The sequence below is a fragment of the Morchella sextelata genome, assembly GCF_020137385.1.
Source record: "Morchella sextelata strain SCLS chromosome Unknown scls_11, whole genome shotgun sequence".
NCBI lineage: Eukaryota > Fungi > Ascomycota > Pezizomycetes > Pezizales > Morchellaceae > Morchella > Morchella sextelata.
In genome coordinates, this window is record NW_025408626.1 from 583578 (window position 1) to 602164 (window position 18587).

General features: G+C 48.6%; 6 protein-coding genes across 6 annotated transcripts; 1 reads left to right on the forward strand and 5 right to left on the reverse strand.

Moving 5' to 3' along the window:
- Window positions 1–353: 353 nt before the first annotated feature.
- H6S33_001588 (uncharacterized protein) lies at window positions 354–1481 on the reverse strand (the record flags this gene model as incomplete). Its single annotated transcript, XM_044832932.1, has 1 exon — window positions 354–1481. The coding sequence occupies one exon, from the start codon at window positions 1479–1481 to the stop codon at window positions 354–356; it is 1128 nt and encodes a 375-aa protein (XP_044693649.1).
- Window positions 1482–7551: 6070 nt separating this feature from the next.
- H6S33_001589 (uncharacterized protein) lies at window positions 7552–9039 on the reverse strand (the record flags this gene model as incomplete). The annotated part of the gene is made up of 2 exons (XM_044832933.1): window positions 7552–8716; window positions 8786–9039. The coding sequence occupies 2 exons, from the start codon at window positions 9037–9039 to the stop codon at window positions 7552–7554; spliced, it is 1419 nt and encodes a 472-aa protein (XP_044693650.1).
- A 2439-nt stretch (window positions 9040–11478) lies between these two features.
- On the reverse strand, window positions 11479–12291 carry H6S33_001590 (uncharacterized protein; the record flags this gene model as incomplete). The annotated part of the gene is made up of 4 exons (XM_044832934.1): window positions 11479–11574; window positions 11924–12009; window positions 12067–12210; window positions 12288–12291. The coding sequence occupies 4 exons, from the start codon at window positions 12289–12291 to the stop codon at window positions 11479–11481; spliced, it is 330 nt and encodes a 109-aa protein (XP_044693651.1).
- Window positions 12292–12775: 484 nt separating this feature from the next.
- On the reverse strand, window positions 12776–14504 carry H6S33_001591 (uncharacterized protein; the record flags this gene model as incomplete). The annotated part of the gene is made up of 7 exons (XM_044832936.1): window positions 12776–12829; window positions 12888–13418; window positions 13475–13864; window positions 13920–14156; window positions 14224–14280; window positions 14342–14391; window positions 14468–14504. The coding sequence occupies 7 exons, from the start codon at window positions 14502–14504 to the stop codon at window positions 12776–12778; spliced, it is 1356 nt and encodes a 451-aa protein (XP_044693652.1).
- A 474-nt stretch (window positions 14505–14978) lies between these two features.
- H6S33_001592 (uncharacterized protein) lies at window positions 14979–16554 on the forward strand (the record flags this gene model as incomplete). Its single annotated transcript, XM_044832937.1, has 4 exons — window positions 14979–15926; window positions 16001–16192; window positions 16252–16353; window positions 16420–16554. 4 exons carry the CDS (start codon window positions 14979–14981, stop codon window positions 16552–16554), a joined length of 1377 nt encoding a protein of 458 aa, XP_044693653.1.
- Window positions 16555–17175: 621 nt separating this feature from the next.
- H6S33_001593 (uncharacterized protein) lies at window positions 17176–18351 on the reverse strand (the record flags this gene model as incomplete). The annotated part of the gene is made up of 4 exons (XM_044832938.1): window positions 17176–17316; window positions 17388–17947; window positions 18005–18256; window positions 18309–18351. 4 exons carry the CDS (start codon window positions 18349–18351, stop codon window positions 17176–17178), a joined length of 996 nt encoding a protein of 331 aa, XP_044693654.1.
- Window positions 18352–18587: the final 236 nt, after the last annotated feature.

The following is an 18587-nucleotide window of genomic DNA, read 5'->3' on the forward strand; positions in this document are numbered from 1 at the left end:
TAAATCGGGTATCCCTATTATCTTCCTTCTTATAGACACAAAGAGAAAAGTGAAAAAGAGAAAACTACCCAGCCAGAACCTGTTCCTGAGACCCACCGAAAAAAGAAAAAATCTCCTATATAAGTACCCAGACTAATGGGTAAATCGAGAACAAAGGAAAAACGAAAAGAATATTACACAAATACCCACTTTACCGTGATGTGATACCGAGAGAGAGATAAATGAAAAGATGAAAAAATTATGAAAGCAAGGGACAGTCGATCTCCTTGCAATCCATCCAAAGAAATGAACAACCCAAACCTACCCGGTACCCATGAAGAAAAGAAAGAAAAATGAGAACCAAACACCCCCCGTCACTTTCTTACTGAAAGCTGGGCTCGTTCTGCCCGCCAGGCCGCCCGTTCAGAGTCCACGATGGCATCGTATTCTTTCAGCTGGGCTTCCTTGTTGAGCAAATCCCTCTTTAAGTTCTGGACTTCTGCCTTCAGCCCTTTTTGTTTCTTGATTGCTTGGATTCTTCTTTCTAGGTGGCCTAATAGTTCATCGACCATTTCATCGCCAGATTCCTTGTCTCCCTCTTCCGAAAGACCCAGCGGAGCAATATTTTTACCACCCAGTTCTGGTGTTGATGAGACCTTTTCTTTCAACAGCTCGGGTTGTTGGTTTGTCAGCCTATGTGCTTCTCGCTCCAACATTTGCGCCATTTCTTCTGTATAAAGAACAGTGTAAATATCTTCCTGCAGCTTGCGGTTGTTACGTGAGGACTCGATCAACCGAACTGTTCGACGAAGCCATGGCCAGAATAGGGCGTGGTTATCACCACTCTCTTCATCACCATCTTCCTCTTCCATTGCAACCACGACATTGCCCGATATTCTTCTTGGCTGGTCGCTGTAAACGACAACCGGCATTCTGTCATGCGGATCCATACTGCCGACAGCTGTTTGTGTAGCCGGTGTCTCCGTTCCCGATGATGCTGCGATGCCCTGCATCTCATGGTGATGGACCGGATGTAGCTGCATCGGTGCAATCCCGGGAACAACGACCGGCGGCAGTTGTAGTGCAACCTCAACAACACCCTTTCCCCTCGGTTCCCCACGACTTCTCAAGACGGCCTCAGTGTCAGTTCCTCCTGTCCCTCCTCCTGTCCCTCCCCCCCCTCCTCCTCCAGCCGATGAGGAACCGTTCTGTCGGACATGCCGTTCTGACCCTGCAATCTCCAGAACTTTGAACACTGGTTCCTCGTCGTCGTTGAGCTCGTCATCCGTTCCCCCGTCCTGGTTGAGGCTATGCTCTCCCGAGTCGCTTCTTCCTCCTCCTCTTACTCCTACTGCTCCTATGTCGCCCGAGTCCAGGTCCATCCCGGAGCCCAGCGAGTCGCGACTCAAGCTCTGGCGCTCCCGGTCGCGCGCTCTCTTGCGGGCCTGCCGTAGACGGGCCATTTCTCGCTTGCGCTGGAGACGCTCCTGGTCGGTGAACATGGCTGGTCTTCCGCGCTGCCGTTTATCTGCGCTCATTTACTAGTTATGATTTTCGCCTTCTCTTTATTTTTTGAAGACTTCCTCCCCACGAACGAACAAGGCGTGTGTTTCTTTTCTTTCTTTCTTTCTTTCTTTCTCTTTTCTTTCTTATAAAGATTTTAAAATATAAAGATAAAATAAGAAATCCCGAGGAGAGTGCGCGGTGCAAAAAGAGGAGAAGAGCGGGTGCTTTCCTGAGAGTAAGGTTTTGAAGATGTTAGTAATAGCACTCACTCAATCACTCTACATTGCATAGAGTGTATCAAAAGTGCCATGCAACGAAGGAGAAGTTGAGGTGTGAAAAGAGAGAAAGAAGAGGAGGAGGAGGAGATTACCGACCCCAGTGGTATAATCCGCCCAGCCACAAGGTCTCGCAGGTATCGCGAAGTCACCCGGCGGGCAGCGCGCGCAGCAGCTGGATGTGGCGGTCTTGAGCACGGTTAACCCAGCAGACAGAGCTTGTTATTTTATTTATATTTTTTATATTTTTCGCTCTTCCACTCTTTTATTTTTTCGCATATGGGAAGAAGACGAAGGATGCGTAGGATAGGAAAGAACGAAGAAGAAGAAAAAAAACGAGAGGGGGCGGCGAGCAAAAGTAGGTAGGGCCGAACACTGGTAATGAGAGAAAGAGAGCGACGGGTTTCTGTTCCTATAAACAGACCACAAGAGTCACGTTCGCCAAGGGTGTTCGCATCAAAGTGACGGACGGAAATCCTTGCGCGCAGAGGTGGGTTTGAGAAAGAGGTAGAAAATGCGGGTGCTTTTTTTAAACACTCACACGCTGCTAGCTAGTACTTGCTGCTGCTGCACGCAAGGGGAGGGAAGGCGGAGGGTGAGGGGGGGGGGTACGTTGGGGAAGGAAAAGCCTAAGGGAGGAAGGGTATGAAACGTGCACTGGAAACAAAACGACCCGCTTTGGGCGTGACAGATAAATTGTGATCGAAGAAGGGTTGATGATGCTGATTGCTCACCTTTTTTTTTTTTTTTTTTTTTTTATTCCCTCGCAAGCAAGCACGCACGGAGGTCTGCAAGGGAAGTGAGAGAGATCAAGAGAGAGACGAGTGGGGCTGAGCATGCGTGAACGTGACACCATTTTATTCTAGATCTAGAGAGGACACACAACACCTCCTTTTTTTCGTTCTTGCAGAGTTTCTGGAAAAAAAGGGCGTGACTCATTGCATTTGTTTTGTGGGGGGGGGGGGGGGGGGGCAAAGGAATTGCCAATGTTACACCAGCTAGCAAAAACATGAGCTGCTGCTAGAACAGTAAAGCTGCTGCTGGTAGTACGTGACTGGGTTCTTAGGTAACCTCCAGTTAGGGACCCCACTTGCCCACTTTATAATTTACTTGGAACTGCCAGGTTATATAGACATACCAACCGGGTACGCTAGGTACCTACTTCGGTATGATCATTTTTCTCTTCTAGCTCTACTGAGCTCTCACTCACCTCTACTCACCTTAAACAAGTAGATAGCCACATGCATCATAACTCACCCACCTCCGCCCCCAAGAAAAATAAAAGAAACACCGTGAGATGATATTTATTTTTTCCTACATTTTCTGACAGCTGCAAAACCTCGGATATGGCGACGTACCTACATACATCCTGTAACCAGAGTCTAGCTACATAACACGAGGGCGTGGCGTCATGTGTGTTCCAGTACGTTGCAGTCCTGGAATCCCGGGGTTAAGGTTTACTTGGCGGGGATAGATGTAATTGTATGTATTTCTGTATGTAGTCGGCCGAACTTCAGTCTCTATCTAGGAGGGAGTTGAGTGAATTCAATAGGTTCAATCCTGGAAGGGCACTAGCTGGTCTGGGTAGATACGAGTACAGTACTCATGTTCCATGTGGGTGTGTGGTTCAGATGGATTGATAGACGGAGGGGGCCATGTGTGCTACAGTACTCTAGGTACCTAACTTGACTTACTGGTTCAGGCCAATGGGTGCTACCTGTGTACTTACTCACACCGTATCGTTCGGCGCGGTATGAGCCAGACCCTCGCCCAAGATCCTCGCCTATTCACTCATTCACTCGCAGCTTCCGAGTAGAGTACAGTAGTCGATACTGACTGTTCTGATACCTAAGTACTCATCCAGGAGTAACTACTTTACTCCTGTAGGTCTGTGTACCTGACATATAGCTGCATAAGTAAGCTGGCTGTCACGCTTTATATGACATTTCATACCCACTCATCCACTCGCTCCCTGGACTTTGTTTCCATTCTTCTACCCCGTTCACCTGCATGAGTACCTACATATACATTCCTTCGTCCCGTCACAGTCATGTCACACTACATACTCGAGGCGAGCGAGGGTTTCGGATTAAAACCCCGTGCCGTCGGGAGCATAGACTGTGCTACATCCGCCCGGATAAGATGGCGGTCCGGGGTAGACGGTGGCTGAGGGTGATTGATTAGTAGAGTAGCGGTGGTGGATTGGTATTTAGCTATTGGGGGCAGTGGTTTTTCCGGATGACCAGGGGTGAAGGGAGTGCTTTGAAGGGACGTAGGTATCTAGACTTCATCGATCAAGCCCCAGAATCCATCAACTGAACCCATCAACTAGGACTGTATCACCGGTGTTGGTGAGACGCGCTCGACTTAATCCTAGATACAGATATGAATATTAGAGAGCACATGACACAACAACGTGGTGAGCAGAGAACTCTAAACAATCGAGTAACTCTTATCCCGGGAAACGTTAAGGCAGCCTTGTTGTCAGTGAGTACATGTAGTCCAGATAATTGCTGGTCTGGAGAGACGCTTTTTGACGCAAAAGGGGGGAGGGACGCAGGGAGGGAGGGAGGGACGGGATCTGGAGGTTTAATTTATTAACGCATGTAGGACGCGCACAAGATCAGCACAGGCAGGCAGTCCCGCCGGCTTGGGCGTCCGGATCATCCATACACCTGGCAGTGTATCCGCGACTGCGCGCGGTGGACTGCGCGCGTGTGGGAATACCTGTAGTTACTGGGCGGCAGTTGGTGGACCTCGGACCGGAGGCCTCTGCATAACAACCCCCCGCCCGCATCTCCGGTGCATGTGCGTATGTATAGGTGGATCATTCCCCTGCCCATATTGAGAACCCTCTGAACCTTTGGATCTGTATCGCCGTGGGGATATAGCTACCTAGCTACATGTAGCTACCTACTCCCTCAATATGCTCATCCACCCATATAATACCCATCAATACTCACATTCCACCTTCTAGTTCTGCTTGCCGACCCGGGCCCGAATATTTTTAATTTTCATTTCGTTTCGTCCCCTCCGGTTCCACTTCAGCCCATGAAAGCGAGCCATAGCTGCAATAGCTAGCTCGAATGGCCGGCACTGAGCTAATTAGGAGGCGGGCAGGTCCAACCACCTACGCATAGCGGGAGACAGCCACCATGGTGGGGCTGATAGAGAGGGACTCATTCTCCTACGGATCCTCCTGTCATCCCCACTAACACTCCGCGCTCCCCTCATGTTTCAGCAAAACCACTAGCCTGGCAGGATTTCCAATCATACGCTATCACTCGGGGAGGATCCCTGTGCCTGTTACTCATCGAGTGGATCGCCAGCCGTTTCTTCCTCCTGCAATTTGGCGCTCCTCATGCAGTCCCCCAGATAGAAGCCGGGGTCTCTGTAGTTGACAGGTCTACTGGCTATTGCAATGCAGTCAACAATGTGAGTATGGAACGATTGCGGTGATCGACTAGACGGGATATATTCTTATCACTACGTCACCAAGATGCACCATACCCCGCCCCCGCGCTGCGCGGCCCATACGCCAGAAAGTGGGGGAATCGGCTTGTAATGGTTCACTCCATAAGTTATGACATTTACCCCTCGATATATAAGCCGCGGCGTAGTAGCCCGCCCGACCCACGATGCACGCACAAAGGTGGTATGGGTCTCTCACCGGTTGTAATTGGCTGTCCATGTTAGAATTTGTTGTAAAGGTGGGACAAGATCGTTAAGTGATTCGATTCTTGATTGGCGCAGAGTCAAGCTATCTATATAGCTACGGTTCAGACAGATGTCTACTTACCGTAACAGGTGTCGACATAATATATTCAAGAGACCACCTATTCAGGCCAGGTTCGACATCATTTGAAAAGCCAAATAAATAACAGAGTTCAGGACGCGCAACCGAGTGAGAGCCCATGATGCAAATTTGGGTTTATGGACAGATGCTCTGGCCCGTCGATGCTGTCTACCCTACAGGCGAGGGTCGTAATTTTGGTCAAAGATAGATTAGTTAATAAGAAAGATAAAGAGATCTAGATCTGTGTGTAAAAAGGCCACTCGCGCTCTTGGCACCAGCTTTAGGTGGGCAGCATTTTTCGACGACGAAGGCCTAGGGATGGCGTTGATCTGGTGTTTCTCTAGGTATACGTACGTAGCTACATACACGGTGGGTGCTGAGTATTTACAAATACCAACCAATCTCAAGCTCGGGTGGGGATATGGGTATCTCTATTGACACCGTCTATCCCTTCCTCTGAATTTTCAAGCACTGTGGCGTGGAGTAGTTGGGCAGATTTTCTTGCAAATCCACCTAGCTAACCCTGATCGAAAGCTAGTCACGCTCGTCACCCCTCCATCAACAGATCTTTTCTACTTTGGAGCAGATTCTTACTCTTTTAGCAGCGTTACAGCCCCAATAACAGCTAGCCTGGTGAATATCTCCACACTAAAAATGAGTGGAGGCGGGAGTGACTAAGTCTGTGTTTAGGTTTATGTCTTAAAGATGTGTGTGAATCAGTACGCTGCACTTCATCTAGTTCTTAGTGGCTGAAGAAATCTTCCACTACAGTGCCCGGTGGCAAATACAAGGCCCTCTCGTCCACCGCAGGGAACGACTAACCATATCATTTGGCGGAGACACCCCCGTCGCCACTAATATATATCAAAGACAACCAGCCTGCCGCCGGATCCTCCCGCCCATTGCGTGCAGGGCCGGAGCTAGGCCACCTTTGGGACCCCCCCCCCCCAAAACCCCTGTCAGCCTGGGGTACGTAAGAGGGGCCAGGGAGTAGCTATGACTACATGTGTGCAGATATATGATTCGCAGCGGGATATCGAATCATGGACTGTCTACCGGGGTGTTTTATGCTTTTGTGCCTTTGTGCTTTTTTGTTCTCTCTAACATATACATTTAGATGGCATGTAGACTCATATGTGTGGTGCTGTTGCTGGTGATATATAGAAAGCCTTGTACGTCTGAGTGCCTGTGCCTGTGCCTGTGTATGGGCGCGGGGGCGTGGAGCGGTGGGGTGGTATGGGGTGTGATACGTATATACCCCCCCACTACCAATGGCTGCTGCCTAGCTACTACCCATTCGAATACCCCATTAATATACTGTTACACACCCAAATACTATACTATACCGTTACACAAATATTCAACCCAAGCCGCCGCAGGAAAGACTACAACAAATACCCAGGCCCGCAAAGGCTGGAGCCTGGAGATGGATATATGTAGTATCCGCAACTACCAAACCGGAAGCAAGAAAACTTAAGAACGAAGAGGCAAAAATGACGTGGTGAAGAGCCTTCTATGGCTTTCCATCTCAGTGTTACACAGGCGTTGCTGTTGGGACGAAGTCGTTGACCGGAAGAGGCGGGGCGTACTTAGGAATGTCTACTACTACCATCATTTGGTGGTGTGTGGTAGGGGCTTCAGGAAGAAGTTATGGCCATATGGTGGCGTAGGCGTGTGGTGTTTGTCGATTGTGTTTGGTGGCTATGTTGGCGGGCACTGATATCGTGGGATAGAAGTGGTGTAATCAACTTGTGATCAATTTCAATCATGGGTCGTCACTCGGTCATTATTACTCGTCATTATCACCACCACTCATCATTCACGACTTTAACACTAGCACTCCAACACCACCATAATATTCAAACACAATCCGGCACCACAAAACAAAGCAAGAGAAAAAAACATTAATTGAATGCAAAGAAAGCTCTTGTATTGTATCCCTGGTATCACTAGCTAACCATCTATTTCTAGGTCTAGGTCTATTCAAACCCCCCTCTACGCAAAGCTCACAAACCCCTCATACCCCTCCAACGGCTCCCTTCTAACGCCCTCCTGCTCCTCCCTCGTCTCCAACGCCTTAACACTCTCCCCCGTCGTGCCCCTCCCCTGCGCCGTGCCACCATTCCACCTCCCCAACGCCGCCTTCAACTCCCCCACCGTCTCCGGATGATCCACCAGCAGAAACGCCACTGCATCATACCCTCCCGCCCCCGGTACCACGCCACCAAGCACCCCATTCACCTCTCCCTCCACCGCATCCAACAGCTTCGTCTGCGCCTCGGGCTCAATCGGCACCCCCGCCGCCTCCCCCATCCCCCGAATCACCACCCGGATCGCCGCGATCTGTCCTCCAATCTCCCTCAGCGTCGTGAGGCAGCGCTCATGCGGGTGCGGGTGCGCCCAGCCATGCTTCCTGATCTCGTCCAGCGCACCGGAATACGCCCCCGGCTCCTCCTCAGACGAGATGCGCAGCGACTCCAGCAGGTCAATCAGCCCGCGGTTCAGCGTCTCCAGCTCATCCCACATCTTCTTCGCCACGGCAGGGTGCGCCGCGCGCCATGCGAGGAGCTTCTTGACCATCCCGGGCGTGCTAGACCCGCAGTCGACATCGCCCATGACGACACGGATTCCGCGGGGGACGCGAGTCTTTGAGATCTGTAAGTCCCAGGGGGAATCGACGGTCTCCTTGAGTGAGCGGGCGAAGCCCTTTGTGTTTGCTTCTGGGATTGCCTCGAGGAGGGAGGGGGAGAAGCGCTGGTAGACGCAGGAGCCGAAGACAGCGGCGGCGACATCGAAGCCGCTACCGACCTTGCCCTGGGCGGCGCAGTGTGATGCTTGCGCGAGGTTGTGGATGAGCTGCTGTTTGAGGATTGTGCGGAGCTCCGGGGCGGAGGCGGGGGGCGGGATGTAGGTTGCGAGGAGGCAGGCGGTGAGGGAGGTGACGAGGGCGGCGCTGGAGCCGAGGCCCGTCTTGTGCGAGGCGGAGAGGGGCGTGTTGAGGTGGTTGAAGCGCGGGGCGGGGTAGGTGGGCTGCGAGTAGTAGTCGTTGTCCGCGAGAATGGTGATGGTCTTTGACTCGAAGTCGGTGGTGAGCGTTGTGGACGAGATGTAAGTCAGGGCATAACGAAGAGTCGTCTCCACAAAGAGGTTTTTGGAGGACCTGTAGATTGCAGATGTCTTTGTTAGCTACATAGACATTATAGAAATACACAGATGTGAAAATATGTACTCTTTCTCCATGACCTGCGTCACGACCACTCCCTTGTCCGAGTCTGGACAACTGATCTCATACTTCCACACTGCATTCGTGAATTGCGGCGACTTGACTGTGATGACGCCAGGGCCTGCCGCCTCAGGATCAGGTGTTGAAATCGAGTGGATCCTCGCCGAGAGTCCAAACACAAGGCCCGAGTAGTCTTTATCGAGGACGAGGTATCCGCCAGCCAGGAGAACCTTCCCAGGAGCTGATATGGCGACAGGCATTATATTAGGTGATAGTTATTACTGATTATATATGATCTGTGATTCTCTGGTATGTTTGCTGATGGCTAATGCTGTGATGATAGCACTGATGGATGGAGCAGTAATACCTTTATATGTAGCTATCCAATTCCGATTTCCAAGAGCTCGCGGGTGTCGAAACAAGAGCACAGGAACAGGAACAGATAGAGGGGTGATTCTCGTGGGTGCGTGCCACTGCGTGGTGTGTCCGTGGTGTGCTTAACCAAGCAAGGGTCCAGCTTGGCGGCGGGCTGAGCGAGCTAGCTAGCTGCAGGGCGCCCGGCGAATCACAGGAAAGCACTCGTGGGGCAACGGCCGGTGATGCATTTAGTATTGCAGAGCACCTGATTATTATTCCTATATAGACCACTCTATATAGCCAGACTGCTGTGCAATGACATAGTGATTAGTAGTGTAGGCGCAACTGGTGATACGGTTCGATCATTGGCACCGGCCGGGCCTGCCGAGGGAGAATCAGGCAAAGAGAGGCAGAGGCTCGGGCCGCAGCGGGGTGTTTAAGAGCGTGTTCGATGGGCATTAGTAGGATGGCGGCGGGCATGATACCTATCCAATGCCTCAAATTCTAGGTTTTCGTACGGGTCAGAAGACATCTTGAGAAACAGAAGGATCTCCGGTGAGCCTTCTTATAACGGCAGTAGAGTAGAATTCAAGGGAATTGATGACGTCGCGATAGTTATCTGTGACCCTCAGCACTTTTCTGGCGATCCTAACGTCACGCAGAGACACCTGTAATGACCCGGCCACTGCAGCACCCACGCAGAAGCACGCTAACCATCTTGGTAAGCGGAAGAAGTTAATAATACAGCAATCATTAGATCCTTGGCATCTATTAACTCTCATCAGCAACAACGCTAGGCTTGATATTGAGTGAGCTCCGGTCTGTAAAATACCGCACAACCATAAAAGTTAAAACTAGAAGTGTCGAGTAGATAGAAACCAAAGAAGCATTCGATAGAGACACAGATCATCTAGATATTGTGGGATATCTCAACGAGCGCTCAGAGTCAATTCCGTTTTCAGATTGTTGATGTTCGAGTTCTTTTATCTGAGGTCTGAATTGGCCCCAGGAAGATTGCTCTGGCTCTTTTGCTCTGTTGCTCGGATGAAGAAGCATGAGAGCGATAATGAAATACATGTACTTGATGTATTGAAGCTAACACATATGCTTAACTGCACATGTGATTATAACACGTAGCTGTTGTAAGTGCTTTGTCCAAAGCTCCACAAGACCCAATTTCAAACACTGAGATAGCACCAAAGTTAATAACCGTGTCCCAACCCAACCACCATGACGCACCTGCACGGTGCACCCACAGACCACCTATCCGCTCCTTAAACCCCAAACCCACAGCCCTAAATACCACCTCTGCCCCACCCCCCCTTCGGCCAAATCTCCCCTCGGCGCCAAGTCCTCCTCTACTATATAGCGGCCCCTCCCCCTCGTCCCTCTTACTTCCCCAGCTCTCTTTGCCTTTGTAAGTCTACCCCCAACATTTGCCTTTACTCTACTATCTCGAGCGTCAGCTAACCCCCTCACAGTGGCTTAGATCAAGTGTAGTATCTGTTCTTTTCAGTTTAATCTCTGAAACGGTTCTATGGAACCATTTATTGATTATACTTATTTTTGTTTGCCCCGGGACCGTGGCTCTGTGCTTGCACATCGACGTGTCCCACTGTGTCACTGGTATTACACTGCCTCCAGTTGACGCGAAATGCTTTTTTTCTTTTCGTTGCGTTCCTGGCTGCTATGCGAGGGCGTGATGAAAGAAGATGGTGTTTTTGTGGGTTTTAGTTTGGTTGTGAGGATTTGCACGCGTGGACGGGTGATGATGGATGATGCAGAATCTTACGTAGACGGGTGAGCACTGGTGCTTCACGTTCATAGATTCTTGCAATTGTAAATTAAATAGCCCTTTTAAAATATGTCTTACTGTAATTGCTTTGAATACAGGGTAAAACGTAATAAGATCACGCGCTGAACACATCCAAGGCAACCTTTATGGCTCCGTATTCCGTATGTAATCGTTTCCTAGCCCACACACGATTGAACTGGCTCGAAATCGTCGTAGCAGGTTCGGACTACTTTCGTACGTGATGGCTCAAACTGCAGTGCTCATAGACGGCTGTAGTCTGATGGGAGCCTTTACCGCTCTTCTGAACCATTTGTTTCTGAGATGGAGATTGGGAACTACGATGGGAGGGTTTCGTTCTGGTCTCGCACATCTCCACAGCACACTACACAGTTCACACTACACAATTCACAACACAATTCACAACGCCAAACTAAACCCAAAGCCCCAAAAACTGCCGAAGAACTAGAATCCCATTAAACGTAATTCTATATACCCCTTATTTCTTTTAATTTTTTTTATCTCATTTTCCATCCCACATCAATTCCATTTAAGCGTTGGAAGACAAGATGTCGGAGTCACCCTGGTCGAGAATGGCCATGGTAGAGCACCTGAAGAGCTTACCGCAAGCAGTTCCGAGCTCAATCTATATCACGCAAAGAGTTGTGTCAGCAATCTTTCACTGTTTCCCTCCGAAGCAGAGAGTGGGTTTGCTTCTTCTCAGGGAGCAGAGAGCGCCACAAGGATGTTGGTCCTTGTGTATGCCTCTCCGCGTATTGCACCGCGGGGGAGAGTGGGAGGAGGAAGTAGAGGGAGATGGTGGATCTAGTAGGGCCACCACGACCACCATGTGCATTCCCCTTCAAGATACTATCACATCGGCACCATGGACACCATACACTCTACTCCCCAAGCCCACCCCACCCCAACACCCCCCGCCGTGCAACTAAAACCCGTCCCAAAGCTACCAAAATAGAGGAAGGGGCGCTGCTTACGTTGTTTCCGGCAAAGTGGTGGACGTTGCACTTGCCCAACATGGAGTAGTACTCGAGCTCGGACTTCCTGAGAGGAGGAGTGTTTCCTAACAAAACCCATCAGTCTCCCTCCATCCTTCAAACCAAAACGGGGGGAAACATACCGGCAATGATGACGAGCTTGGCCTTTCCGGAACGGAGGGTCTTGAGGGTGGACTTGTATCCGAGCACGTACTTTCCGGACTTCATCACAAGCGCCAAGCGCGAGTTGATGGAGTCGGCGGTCTTCTTGGTCTTCTTTATGGGGGCTTCATTGCGAGCTCTGTCAGCATTTTCCTTCACGCTCCTTCTTCTTCTCGAATTGCCGGAAAGGAGGACGACATACCCATCTCTGCACTTTTTTTTTGTTGATAAAGTACTCCGGTTGGGGATTGTTTTTGGGTAGATTTAAAGGGTGTGGGGGGGTGGGAATCGCTGCGTCGTGGTGCGAGGTGTGAAATTTCGTAGAAATTGTAAATGTTCGGGTTGCGAGTGGGATTAGCATTGTGGGACAGGTGACCGGTGGTTAGGGCTAGGCCCCGATATCTTGGCACTCTAGGTGCGCTAAACCATAACGGGGGAGTAATGACCTTGAGCACCGGTTTACAGCAGAGTGGCATATGACATCGATCTTAAAGCCAATTTTGAGAAAAACAGACAGTAAACATGGTCTTCAACCGTCATTACAAGTTTAGTTTACGTAAAATCAAGATTCTAAACCTCTACGAGAATCAATTCCGTTTAGACGAGCTGCTCCTTTATTTTATATAAATGGTGGTAGCCAGAATCATCACCGTCTATTATACACAAGTTCAAGATGCATGGTCGGAGAGTTTATTTCGCCTTGCCTTTGCCCTTTTTAGGTGCGATGTTCGCCATCATTTCCTCCTATCGCCCCAGTTAGTTACTATAAGAGAAATCCAAATAAATGCAAAAATCAATATACCTTCGTGATCAGATGATCAATCCTTTCCAAAAGCCCCAGAAGACTCTTCATATTCGCACTCCATTCATTCAACGCATCATCTGCGTCTCTTGGCTGGGCGAACGATATGACCCTCGCCGGTCTATCGATCTTCGCATATACCGTCTTCTGAGTAACAAGTTTACTTAGATAGCTTTCCGCTTCATCTTCATCGAGATCCAAGAGCATCTTTAGTCTATCCATCTTGATTCTGGTGTAGTACTTGGCGACAACCCTAACATTGTGCTCAATAACCCGTTTCCTCAGATCTTCCCAGCGCTTTTCGGCTTTAGGATCACCAATAGCAAAAACGTCAGTTGCGCGAAGGTCGGGGCCGTAAACCTCGGCAATAAGAGGCCAACGCATCAGCTCAGAAATAGTAAAGAATTTGAGGAGGCTAGCTGTCTTTGGGACAAGCTTAAGTTTAGTATCGGCATTAATTCGGTGAAGGAGATCAGATTGTTCATTATCGTATGGCGCAAGACACACGTAGAAAATGATTCTTTCAAGGACCTATGATGGTTTGTAAGGATGGATGTCTCTTTTACTCGGAGCTGATAGGGACTTACACTCTTCAGCTTTAGCGGGTCCTCTACTACACTGGGCGTATCATACACAGCTCTATAATGCTTGCAGACATCCAAGTACTTCTCATCTTGTTTCGCCAGTTGAATCTGCTGATCGTAGAATTTCAATTTCAAGTCCGAGACCTCGGGATTGTTGAGATACTTTGTCGATATCTTTCTCCCAAGGATGGCCGCTTGTGTGAAATCTCCACGTTCGATACAAAGCTCGACCTGTTCGAGGATAAACTCGGTCTTTTCCCGCCGATCCATGGATCCGAAGGTCTCAACCTGGAGCTCGCACAGAACATCGGTGGCGCCAGCAAGGTCGCCTCTTTCCTTCCTGATGGTCGCAAGAATACGGGTTATACGGGCTCGCTCAACTTCGACAAAGATCTAGGTCTCCACATAAGTTGCTACATCATCAATGAGGTTTGCATGTATCACTAACCTTGCCCTCAGTAACGTTCCTCAGCGTTTCGATGACAGAAAGCTTTGTGTCAATGTCCGGAGTCTCGTCCAAGAAGCCCATCACAACCTGTACCATCTTAGTAGTGGCCTGTTTGAGCTGTCCATGCTTCTTTGAAAGCATCTGGACGTGCTCGTTCATAAGTTTCCAGTCACCGGAATCTTTGCATAGTGTTACTATGGTGATGAGGAGTCGAGAGGTAGAGGCTAAGTCATTGGACTGGAGCCGAACACTGTCAGTTTTTATTGGTATATAGATGGCGACCGGTTTTGAGATGGAATAGTACCTGTCTAGTTTGTTTTTCCAATGCTAGGAGCTTTTCGATAGCCGCTGGAAGGTTTGTCTATAAACATGTAAGCTCCGAGTTAAACTCCATCTCCGCCATAATCTATACGGAATCACACCTTGGCAAGTTCCAAAATTCCCGGAAGCTGGGCATCAAGAATATCGGTATCTATGGCATGTCAGTAGCTGGATCATCAACAAAAATGAAGATAGCAGAACGGCTGCGGCGGAAGGAGGGCTCTCACAATCCTTGTCGGCCTTGAGCACTGCTTCCTCCGACATTTTCGAATTCGATTATGGGTTTGCCGTAAAAGAGCGGGGGGTATTTAGATGATGGTGAGTGGGGGTATGATACGGCGGATGATGATGGAGTTGGATGCTATGGATGGATGGGACCCTCTATCACGAAGCTTGTGGTGAGTGGCTGGCGGGGCTTCTCAATTACTAAGCCTCCCCTCCATCACTCACCAGCCACAGAGACAACCCTATTGTGCTCTAGGCACAAAATCGTCAGAGATCACTACCTAAGAAAGAGAAAACGACCTCGCATATGACGTGGTACCGCCTCTCCTACTTCCGGGTAACCCCTGTAGAGTTCTAACGGCCCGTTGAGTTCTAATTGGCTTCACACATTTCTCTCGGAAGCTCTCGTCTACTTCCAGCCCCAGCCATTAAAAGGAGCTTTTTAAACTTTGGAACAACCTACCACCACCACATCAATCATCCCGTAAACCCACGGTTCTCACAAAGACACTAATGGCTACTGTAGTAATACCTCAACCTTCACCCTCAATAATGGGTACCTCAGCTCCTACCGAAACCGCATCCTCAACGGCTAACTACCACCGAACACCTTCTACCCAAACTTCACCACCTACAATTAAGGGCCGACGTCGCTCGGCTTCAATACATGGAACCCCATCATCCTCGTTTCAGGCTCCACCAAGCAAAATTGGTCCCCAGCGTACAAGTAAAGTTTCGCAAAAGTTAAAGATTCTCCCAAGTCCCGCAGACCAGGATGAGGAGAGCGGACGCGATGTGTATTCTCAAGTTACGCGAATCAAAGATACTACAGCTCGTCGAGATGCCGAGCGGCTTGGAAAAGCTGAGAGAGCACATTTGCCCAGAGTAACAGCTTATGCGACAGCAAATGCGTACAAAATGGATTACTTACTCAAATTCTTAAAAAGTCGTCAGAGTACACGGGGAACAAATCCGAAGCAGTTTGACGAGTGTATCTACACACCATATAGCTATAACTATGATCGGGCACCACAACCACCTACAATCCCTGAGGATGATCTGATTGACTTGGTCAGTGATCAACATTCAAGAAACAGCGCAACGGACGATACAGGTAGTGCAGAGAGTGAGATTATGGAAGACGATAGAGATGATAGGTCGCTTCTAAATTTCGTGATGGAGCAGAATAAATCGGTAGTGTCAAGCGAGGTGTTTCTTTACCAATACGGAGTAGTTGTAATTTGGGGAATGACAGTGGGCGAGGAGCAGAGGTTTTTGAAGGACATTGCAAAATTCGAGAGTGAGAAGCTGGCGGAGGATGACGTACAGGTCGAAAACTTCAATTTTTACGTCACAAGCTCGTACCAGCCAAGAATCTATAACGACTTCATCACGCTGAAGGATGGGGGAAATTACATGATCAAGCTCAGTATCAGTCATGCTATAGCCCAGTCAGTGAAGGTATAATTCTTTTCGCATTTTTTTAAAGTGTTTTATCCAGGAGGATATAATTACTGATAGATCACGTTTTGCAGATCTCGCTATTTGAGGACCTCGTCGATAATACAATCGAGGATACAAAATCTATTCCACAGGATGTTGCTACAACGGGGAAAGTAAACATGAGTAGGCGTGATATCATGAAGCATATAGGTGAACTATTTATTCTCCGAATAAATATAAACCTTCAAGGTAGCGTGCTAGACAGTCCAGAACTCATGTGGGCAGTAAGTTTACATTTTTCTACTTCTATACTTGAACAATATGTTGATAAGTTTGGTTACAGGAACCGCAATTAGACCCAGTCTATCAAGCCGCACGAAGTTATCTAGAAATCAATCAAAGAGTTTCGCTTTTAAATCAACGATTAGATGTGATTGGAGACTTAGTAAGCTTTCGTCCTAATTATTTTTACTATAATGTGTAGCTATTTGGCTAACGGTTTGTGACATAGCTCCAAATGCTCAAAGAGCAAATGTCCCATTCACAGGGAGAACATCTAGAATGGATCGTCATCGTATTAATTGCGGCAGAAATCCTTGTAGCCGTCGTCAACGTTGTTGTAGATCTTTTTGCCGGGGCAGATTAATTCTGCTTCTCTTCCCATCTCTCCACAGGTTCGGGTTGTGTGATGTAGATACGAACTTCCTTAGGGGGTCTTCTTTTTTATTCTGCTTGTTGTTGTTTCTTCGTTTCTTAGCATAATAATGTTGGGTTGTTGTACGAGTAGATGGGTATGCCGCATTTGTGTATTTGCTACCCGGCGTCTTGAGAAAAGGGGTAATTGTACTGGGATAATCGCAGGACTTTTTGCCAACAGATCGATGTTTCCTTTTAGAGAGTTGGAATAGGTGGTTGGGCGAAGGATATATGTATGTACAGCTGTACTGGATATTGGTAGATATTGGTTGGGAGACTCCAGATTAATACACTGGAAGCATGTAGCTTAGTGAGACACTCGCCAGCAAAGCGCCTTCATAACATTTGTAATATACACATCCTCTATAACTACATAACAAAGAGGCGGCCACGAAATACATAGTTCCGCAAATGGGGGAGATCATTATATGACTGGCTGGAGCCATACACCGGGGCGTAGTGATGAGAGATTACTTTTCCCCTTGATAAACGTTCAAATGGTTAATGGCTAATTACAACCTATGCAGAAACGCGACTTGAAACAACTAAACTACAGCTACCCCAGACTTCTCTAAAGCTTAGACTTGGAAGGTACCATCAAGGAGCTTATTCTATTGATAGAGTCCTCTGCCTCCTTCTCTATCCTCTTCAACAGGACTTCACACGTTGGAATGTCATGAATAAGACCCATGACTGGACCAGCAGTCCATACCTAAAAACCGAACCAATCAGTATCAATCACTCATACATAACTACCGGTATCCCCCAGAGAGAAAAACTTACACCCTCGTCGACATCTCCTGTAATAAACACTTGTCTTCCCCTCTTCCCACTCACATACGGCGCAATCTCCTCGAACTTTCCAGTTGTGCTCTCAAGCTCGATCTTCTTCGCCGCGACTGCGACCTTGTTCTTATACAATCGACTAGTATTTCTCCATCTTCTGAGCAATAGCTCAGTCTGATCCTCGCTCGCATCAACGATAGCTTGCTTAATGTTATTGTGGATCGGCGCTTCGGCTGTACACATAAACCGGGTCCCCATGTTTATCCCGCAAGCTCCCAGTGCCAACGCGCCAGCAAGACCTTCACCATCCGCGAATCCACCAGAGGCAATAAATGGAGTTTTGAGAGACTGCATAGCACGACGGAGTAGAACAAAATTGGTAATATCAGTTTCGCCAACATGGCCGGCACACTCGAAACCATCAATGGAAAGGAAGTCGACCCCAAGCTTTTCTGCAGAGAGAGCGTGACGAATAGTTGTACACTTATGAAGAATTTTGATTCCTGCGGTCTTGAGTTGCTTGATTATCGGCCCCGGGCTATTACCCGCGGTCTCGACTACTCTTTGTTAGCGAGATCCTTGTAGTAATAGTAGTTTCAGCTCCGTTGGCATACCGATTTTAATACCCTCATCGATAACGACCTGCGCGTATGCGCCATAATCTGGGGGAACCAAGCTAGGTAGAAGGGTGATATTAACAGCGAACGGCTTGGTTGTCATTTTTCGACATCTATTAATCTCCTTTCGGAGATCTTCAGGCGTGGGCTGAGTAAGCGCCGTTAATATTCCAAGCCCTCCAGCGTTAGAGACAGCCGATGCGAGCTCTGCGTAGCCAACCCATTGCATTCCCCCTTGGACCACCGGGACTAAGAGTACCTGTTAGTAACTATAGAGCTGGTGATGTAGCTACGAGCTTACTGGCGATCCCAAGAGCTTCTGTCAAGGCTGTTCTAAAAACCATCGTTCGTTCGTGCGTGAGGTATATAGTAATCACGAGAAAGCAGACGTGATGATATCAAAAATTCAACTATAAGAAGAAATTCAATACTGCTATCAGAGTCAAAACCTGTTAAAGAATGGGTTACGAACTGACCCTTGGAGTTTCTAGAAAGTAGCTATAGCAGATTAAACCAGGGCCTAACAACGCTCCGTGATCAAGAACGAAAGGTATGTTGTTATGACTAGGTATATTTAGTG